We start from the raw sequence: 9,309 nt of genomic DNA on the forward strand, positions 1-9,309 counted from the left end.
TGTCTTGCATACGTCTGTGCGTAGTGGTTCTTGAAGCACTGACTCCAGCTGCAGTCCACTCTTTGTGAATCTCCCCCACATTTTTTTAATAGGTTTTGTTTCACAATCCTCTCCAGGGTGCAGTTATCCCTATTGCTTGTACACTTTTTTTCTACCACATATTTTCCTTCCCTTCGCCTCTCTATTAATGTGCTTGAACACAGAGCTCTGTGAACAGCCAGCCTCTTTTGCAATGACCTTTTGTGTCTTGCCCTCCTTGTGCAACATGTCAATGGTAATCTTTTGGACAACTGTCAAGTCAGCAGTCTTCCCCATGATTGTGTAGCTTACAGAACTAGACTGAGAGACCATTTAAAGGCCTTTGCAGGTGTTTTGAGTTAATTAGCTGATTAGAGTGTGGCACCAGGTGTCTTCAATATTGAACCTTTTCACAATATTCTAATTTTCTGAGATACTGAATTTGGGATTTTCCTTAGTTGTCAGTTATAATCATCAAAATGAAAAGAAATAAACATTTGAAATATATCAGTCTGTGTGTAATGAATGAATATAATATACAAGTTTCACTTTTTGAATGGAATTAGTGAAATAAATCAACTTTTTGATGATATTCTAATTATATGACCAGCACCTGTATATATACAGTGGGTACGGAAAGTATTCAGACCCCCTTAAATTTTTCACTCTTTGTTATATTGCAGCCATTTGCTAAAATCATTTAAGTTCATTTTTTTTCCTCATTAATGTACACACAGCACCCCATATTGACAGAAAAACACAGAATTGTTGACATTTTGCAGATTTATTAAAAAGAAAACTGAAATATCACAAGGTCCTAAGTATTCAGACCCTTTGCTGTGACACTCATATATTTAACTCAGGTGCTGTCCATTTCTTCTGATCATCCTTGAGATGGTTCTACACCTTCATTTGAGTCCAGCTGTGTTTGATTATACTGATTGGACTTGATTAGGAAAGCCACACACCTGTCTATATAAGACCTTACAGCTCACAGTGCATGTCAGAGCAAATGAGAATCATGAGGTCAAAGGAACTGCCTGAAGAGCTCAGAGACAGAATTGTGGCAAGGCACAGATCTGGCCAAGGTTACAAAAAAATTTCTGCTGCACTTAAGGTTCCTAAGAGCACAGTGGCCTCCATAATCCTTAAATGGAAGACGTTTGGGACGACCAGAACCCTTCCTAGAGCTGGCCGTCCGCCAAACTGAGCTATCGGGGAGAAGAGCCTTGGTGAGAGAGGTAAAGAAGAACCCAAAGATCACGGTGGCTGAGCTCCAGAGATGCAGTCGGGAGATGGGAGAAAGTTGTAGAAAGTCAACCATCACTGCAGCCCTCCACCAGTTGGGGCTTTATGGCAGAGTGGCCCGACGGAAGCCTCTCCTCAGTGCAAGACACATGAAAGCCCGCATGGAGTTTGCTAAGATGGTGAGAAATAAGATTCTCTGGTCTGATGAGACCAAGATAGAACTTTTTGGCCTTAATTCTAAGCGGTATGTGTGGAGAAAACCAGGCACTGCTCATCACCTGTCCAATACAGTCCCAACAGTGAAGCATGGTGGTGGCAGCATCATGCTGTGGGGGTGTTTTTCAGCTGCAGGGACAGGACGACTGGTTGCAATCGAGGGAAAGATGAATGCGGCCAAGTACAGGGATATCCTGGACGAAAACCTTCTCCAGAGTGCTCAGGACCTCAGACTGGGCCGAAGGTTTACCTTCCAACAAGACAATGACCCTAAGCACACAGCTAAAATAACGAAGGAGTGGCTTCACAACAACTCCGTGACTGTTCTTGAATGGCCCAGCCAGAGCCCTGACTTAAACCCAATTGAGCATCTCTGGAGAGACCTAAAATGGCTGTTAACCAACGTTTACCATCCAACCTGACAGAACTGGAGAGGATCTGCAAGGAGGAATGGCAGAGGATCCCCAAATCCAGGTGTGAAAAACTTTTTGCATCTTTCCCAAAAAGACTCATGATTAGATCAAACAATCAATTGTTGACTCCGTATTAGATCAAAAGGGTGCTTCTACTAAATACTGAGCAAAGGGTCTGAATACTTAGGACCATGTGATATTTCAGTTTTTCTTTTTTAATAAATCTGCAAAAATGTCAACAATTCTGTGTTTTTCTGTCAATATGGGGTGCTGTTTGTACATTAATGAGGGGGAAAAAAATTTGTTAAAATTAAATGATTTTAGCAAATGACTGCAATATAACAAAGAGTGAAAAATTTAAGGGGGTCTAAATACTTTCCATACCCACTGTATATATATGACCGTTTTTACAAATTCGCGTTTTTGTAGCTCAGAGATGACAACAGAATCAATTTCAAAAACTTGCACTTTGAAATACGTTTTCAAAACTTATGGCCAAAACTCAAAAAAAAAAGTTTTACCTCTTTAGTTGCAAATGGTAAACACCTCCTAAATTTTGACTAGGCTATCATAGATATCCTATCGTAAAAAAAAATTCTGCGATTAAATTATTTGTAGTACGTAAATTAACCATAGTTTCAGCCTACTTCAAATTAAACCAAAAAAACATGGTAACCACAAATTAACAATGGTTTTTCTACACTAACCATAATTTAACCATGGTATTTGTAATAAAACTGTGGTTATACAAATGGTAATCAATATGCCAAAAAAACCATGGTTACTACAATAAAACCATGGTTAATTTTAGTAGCTAAAATTTCACAATTTAAAACATTTAAAAATGTTTGCTTAAAATGTGTGTGTACTTTATTTATTTATTTATTTATTTACTGATTGATTGATTGATTGTTTGGCCAGGTTTGATTTTTTCTGGTTGTATTTTGATCTCTAATGCAATGACATTGCACATTCATTTGTAAGTGTGTCTTAAGTGTTTAAATACTTTTTGGGGTCACTGTATATTCCTAATCTGGTTTTAGTCGTTTACATTCAGAGCTGAATTAGAGCATTATAAACGCCGGTAAACTGTGGCCGTTGCCCCACCCAACTGTACACACAGCACGCTTTCAAATAAACCCGTCAATAAATCTCCATAAAGCCGCTGTGATTCGCTAATATACGCGATAACACGCACGTAAAATCAGTCGTTTGGACGCGTTCACAGCGTCGTCAGGTGCTGCAGCGTCTATAAACGCCCACCTAGAAGAGCACCAGACGAGAGCTGCGCTTACATCCGAGGTGAGCTTCTCCAGCATTTGCCATTAATTGACGGCTGCTTGTCATTTATGGATGTTTGTCGGTGAATGTCGTCCGTCAGGATGTCGTTAATATCTCCATGACAGTTATGAATGAGCTCGTGTGTTTACATGGTCAAAATAACATCCTCTGGTTATGCAATGATATTTATGCTTATGAATGGATGTAGCTGACGAACGTCTCTTGTAGTTGAACCTGTTATGTTGATTCTTTGATGCTTTAACGGTGTTTTTGCCAAACAAACCACTGTAATACGAAATGAAGGCTTGAAATTATGCATTGGCATAATACATAATGCATTTGATGATACATAGACCACAGCTGGTGGTCTTGTTTTTTTATTTTATTTGTTTTTATTTATTCATATATTTTTATGTTTGACATTTATATGCTTATAAAAATGTATTTTATTTATTCAATATTATAATAATTTTAATATTATAATTATTTTTTTATAATTCAGTAACAGGGTGGACACTAGTCTTTACTGCATCTTGTACATCTGTTGTCTAATACATATAGTGTGTGTGTGTGTGTGTGTGTGTGTGTATATATATATATATATACACACACACATAGCCTACATACATGCATATAATAGTTTTTTTAAACCAAAGTATGTTGTGAGATTAAAAAAGAATGAAATTAATAATTTAATAACTTTTATTTAATCAATTTAACTAATAAAAATAATAAATTAATATTAACACACACACACACACACACACACACATATATAAATAATAAGAAAACTATTTATACTATCTATAAAACTATACATATATACTCAGTAGTAACAGGTCTGACACCAGTCAACTAGCATATATCTATATATATTTATTTTAGATTATTACTTAAATGTATTATTTTTATCTTATTGATGGATATATAAATATATATACAGTAGTTAACATTTGAATTGGATCAAAAAAGTTAATCAAAGTTGTCCTAAGACAAGAAAGCATTTTAGTTTTATGTTTTAGGACAACTTTGATGAAAGGTTTTGATCCACTTCAAATGTTGACTACTATATATATATATATATATTATTGTTTTTTTTTTTGTTGTTGTTGTTTTAATACAACTAACTGCTCAGTACCAGTAGCAGGGTTGATACTGGTATTTATTCTCTTGTCTCTGTTCACAGATGGCAAAAGCAGATCAACGCTTTGGGCAGAGAGATGGATCTGATCAGAACTTTGACTACATGTTCAAACTCCTGATTATTGGCAACAGTAGTGTAGGAAAGACCAGCTTTTTATTCAGATATGCAGACGACTCTTTTAGCAACTCTTTTGTCAGCACAGTCGGCATCGACTTTAAAGTGAAGACGGTTTACAGGAACGACAAGAGAGTGAAGCTCCAGATATGGGTGAGTGCTGGAGCAGGCATATCGGTGTAATTAAATGCATAATAATGTAATATGTGAATGAAAATGAGGTTATTTTTAGCCCCAGATTGTTTGTTGTTCTAATGTGATTGGCTGGTATCATTAAACTCGAACCGCATCCGGCTGTATTATGTGAAGTGCGCATCCTCTACCTTCCACAATCACCTTCCACCAGGCTGTGAATGAGAGCCATCTTTTTCTGGAGGAAAAGAAAGCAAGTGCCTTCTTTTTTTCCCCCACATGCATCATCGATGCTGGTTGTCATGGAAGCAGCACTCCATACTGCTCCCTGGCAGAGAGAGATCCTCATAACCAATTAAAGCGGCCCCTGAGGGTAAGAAGGGGTGGGAAGAGAGTCCGAAAGCACACGAGAGCACCGGGTGACAAGTATGACACAGCCACAATTTGTGATAATTCATAATTTGGGTGCATTGATTGTGAGGTGTTAAAAATAGGCTCTCATTCAAAACAGCTGAAGGGAAACTGCTGCCAAGTGGAACAAAACAAAATGGGCTTTAAATAAAGACGGGCCTAAAATAGAGAAATTACGACGTTTCACCAAACCATTCATTTAGTTTGTCCTCCTCGTGTTTGGTTATCGGTTGCATTCATGGAGCATTGATATGTTACACTGTTATAAATAACAATGCCACCAAGGTTTGTATTGCATCTTTGACTTTCCGGAAATGGAAAAGTCATGAGATTAAAATAAATAAAATGTATAATTTGATTTTTAAAAAATGAATTAAAATGAATGTGATAAGTATATATTAGTTATTTTTTACGTTTTTGATAAGTAAAAACATTTTTTTTTTACATGTTTAACGAACTAAAAAAAGTTAATATAATAATAAAAAAAGTTATTAATAAAATTAATAAATTAATAAATATTGTAAAAACTTATTGAAAAAAATAAATTATAACTTCAGAATCAACTTTTTTCCCCCCAGCTGATTGATGATTAAAACATTTACAGCCAATCAGAATTTACCTGACTTTAAAGAGCTTGGGCAGTAAATGTAGAAGACAGTAAAACTGCAGCGCACAATAATAATAAACGGAATGTTGGTGTGTAATATTGTTATTGTTATCTTTACAGTTCTCGTTCTTTGTGTGAATGGCCTTAAATGAATAGTAGTTCACTCAAAAATTTAAATAATCCCATGATTAACTCACCCTCAAGCTATCCTAGGTGTATATGACTTTCTTCTTTCGGATGAACACAATCGGAGTTCCATTAAAAAATGTCCTGGCTCTTCCAAGCTTTATAATAGCAGTGAATGGGTGTTGAGATTTTGAAGTCCAAAGAAAAATATAAGAAAAAAATCCATATTTAAAACCGTAGTCTCTAGCTTCCACTAACTGTCATGGCGTTCCAGCGGATGGTGTCAGCATACCGTAAGCTCCAGTGAGAAATGAGGAACGCACGCAAAACATAAAACCGGTCACAAATTAGAAGTACAAAACGATTTTGATATAATACTAGAGGAGACTGGTTTTCCTTTGATGTAAACAAAACTTGGTTCTCGTGAGACTAGCGTTTATACTATGCCTACATCCTCCGTCATCATCCGCTGGAACGCCACTCTCTCGTGAACACGAGTACGACAGTTAGCGGAAGCTAGAGTTATATAGTTATACAATTTTTCTTACACAATTGCATAACTTCACTTCAGGAGGCCTTTATTAACCCCCCAGAGCCGTGTGGAGACTTTTTATGATGGATGGATGCACTTTTTTTGGGCTTCAAAATCTCGACCCCCATTCACTGCCATTAAAAAGTTTGGAAGAGCCAGGACATTTTTTTAAATATAACTCTGAATGTGTTCGTCTGAAAGAAGAAAGTCATAAACAGGATGGCTTGAGGGTGAGTAAATCATGGGGTAATTTTCATTTCTGGGTGAACTATCCCCTTAAATATATCCTCCATCTTCCTCCAAAGCATATGATGATATTCCTTATCAATGAATCCATGATTTTCTGTGTTGTCTACAGGATACAGCGGGACAGGAACGGTATAGAACTATTACTACAGCTTACTATAGAGGAGCCATGGGCTTCATCCTCATGTACGACATTACAAATGAAGAGTCCTTCAATGCAGTGCAGGACTGGTGAGCAGCTTTAATCCGGAATCCATAGGGTTTATCCACTGATGAAGTTATGTGCCATAAATGCGCTTTTCCTTTCAGGGCAACACAGATTAAGACCTATTCATGGGATAACGCTCAGGTGATATTAGTGGGGAACAAATGTGACATGGATGAAGAGAGGGTGGTGCCTTTTGAGAAGGGGAAACACTTGGCCGAACAGTTAGGTAAGTTATGTGTCCAGCCTTTATCTGATTCATTGGTTTTTGATCTGATTTCTTTGGATTCTTTCTCGCAGGGTTTGAGTACTTCGAAGCCAGCGCCAAGGAGAACATCAACGTCAGACAAGTATTCGAGCGCTTAGTTGACATTATCTGCGTGAAGATGTCCGAGAGAGTCGATACAGATCCACCCATGGTCATCGGTGCCAAAACCACCCGGCTAACCGATAAGCCGCCCCAGCTACCTCAGAATTGTTGCTGATTTCCATCGCAACTCATATGCCAACTTATTAGCAGCGGATCCGATGTTGTTTGATGTTCTGTTATATGGCGATTGGAACCAATCTGGGGTGCGTTTCATAGTATGATGCATCGTTAGAAAAACTTAACTAGCCAGTGACGAAATCGTAGTAGTAACGTGGTCGCACCTTCATCATTTTAACAATATAGAATTGTTGTTAATGACGTCGCACCCAGGTGGTGGAGTAAAAACTTCTGCTAAATAATCAATTTGATAGTTTATAGTTCATTTACACAAACAACAGAACGCTGTTAAAATCACGTTAACATACTATTGAATTGGCGTAAAATTTACTTCTCCTCAACGTAATTTTTCTACAAACGTAGCATCTGACGATTACTTAACTATTTTGTTCCCCTCGTTTTTCTATATTTGATGTACGATTCATTGCGTGTTTTCTTTTTGCAGCACACTCCAGGGTTCCTGTACGCATTTACGCACATGCGCACTCTTTGAAAATGCATACAAAATAATGTATATAGATTAAGACAACATGCTAACAATAATCTATGCTTGTAACCACAGAAAGAGAGCTGTAGTAAGTTTTCGATGCTGTTTGCGAATATTCATTGAAACTATGGTTTCGGGAAACACCGAATCATTGAATTACGTTGATAATAACGCCTGAACTTGCGACCGTAGTTGGCTAACAATGCTTCGGGAAACGCACCCTTGTTCATTTGTAGCTGTCAAACATGTGAAGTAGTTCAGTAATAATAGTACACTTCTAACTTAATCAATCCATAGGAAACTCAAAGCAGGGACTAGAGCAAAGCACAAAAACTACTACTTGGCTCTCAGAACTTCAGTGTTCACTGCCGAAACTAGATTTAAAACACAATCTGTTGTGACGCAATCTTGCTAATCTTGTGTAGTAGCCTATATGAGTACTTTTAAGGGATAGTTCACCCAAAAGTAAACATTATGCCATTTACCTCATCCTTAAATTGTACCAAATCTGTATGACTTTCTATCTTATGTTAAACACAAAAGAAGATAATTTGGAGAATGTTGTTAACCATGGAAGTGGAAGTGAATGGCTACCAGCAGCTGTTTGGATCATACAGATTTGGAACAACATGTGGATGAGTAAATGATGACAAAATGGGTGAAGTATCCCATCAGTGAAGGTAAAATGGTGGATATTTTGTTAAAAGGCACAAAGATAAACTCAGACTTTTGCAAAATGGCCATTACGCAGTTTTCAGGGTGGTTTTGAAGCTCTGATTTGATTGGATCAGAAGCAGATGCACATTGTATGTTGGACTCCATCTATTAACTGCTGGCACAGTATGTGTTTTGAGAATATGAGCACTATCTTTATAATAAGAGAGAAAAAATGTGACGTTTAGTAAATTCATGATTAGGTACGCTAAATAAAATTCATGTCTTACACAAAAATATGATATTGAATTCATGTTAATCTTAGTATTGTCAGAAACCACATGTAACAGTGTAATAATAGACTGAACACAATCAGCACATTCCATAGTCAGGTGACGTTCAAAAGATATTATTCTTCGCTCAAATCCTCGAGCGGAACGTCAAGATATTGTGAACTCGTGCCAGGATGTCTTTATATTTCAGAAACTTGTAGCAAATCCTTGTGGGTTCGTGTAAGTATAATCTACTTTGGATTTTTATCAAGTGACGTATGAGTGTTTTATGTAACTATAGTCGATATTATTCCAAGTAAGATATTTTTAATTCCGATGTTATAGGCTACTTTTTGTTTTCCTGAGTATATATTTATTTTTATGCTGCTGGAATATATAGTTGTACCTTTGCTGTCAGTGTATTTTGATTTGTAGACAATATGCACTGGGGCGTACAGTGATTGTACAGTTGTGAATGTTACTTTTAGATGCAATTTGTAACAATAAAAGCACAAATCACATATAATAATGCTAATATTTACGTGCCACGTCTGTCATTGTTTGTATGTTACGCTGATGGGCATCCGCCTATAATAAGGATATATAGGCTATATACAGTGTATACTATATGAAATCAAAACTTTCAAAACTCAAAATTCAACAAGATTAAGAGCTTTAATTACAGTATTATTATTCTTCATAAAAAAAATTAAAAA

General features: G+C 36.8%; 1 protein-coding gene across 1 annotated transcript; it reads left to right on the forward strand.

The window, feature by feature from the left end:
• Positions 1–3,086: 3,086 nt before the first annotated feature.
• Positions 3,087–9,235, forward strand: rab3b (RAB3B, member RAS oncogene family). The gene is made up of 5 exons (XM_058761077.1): positions 3,087–3,197; positions 4,363–4,587; positions 6,601–6,719; positions 6,798–6,922; positions 6,994–9,235. The coding sequence occupies exons 2-5, from the start codon at positions 4,363–4,365 to the stop codon at positions 7,176–7,178; spliced, it is 654 nt and encodes a 217-aa protein (XP_058617060.1). The 5' UTR covers positions 3,087–3,197; the 3' UTR covers positions 7,179–9,235.
• Positions 9,236–9,309: the final 74 nt, after the last annotated feature.

The sequence above is a fragment of the Onychostoma macrolepis genome, chromosome 22, assembly GCF_012432095.1.
Source record: "Onychostoma macrolepis isolate SWU-2019 chromosome 22, ASM1243209v1, whole genome shotgun sequence".
NCBI lineage: Eukaryota > Metazoa > Chordata > Actinopteri > Cypriniformes > Cyprinidae > Onychostoma > Onychostoma macrolepis.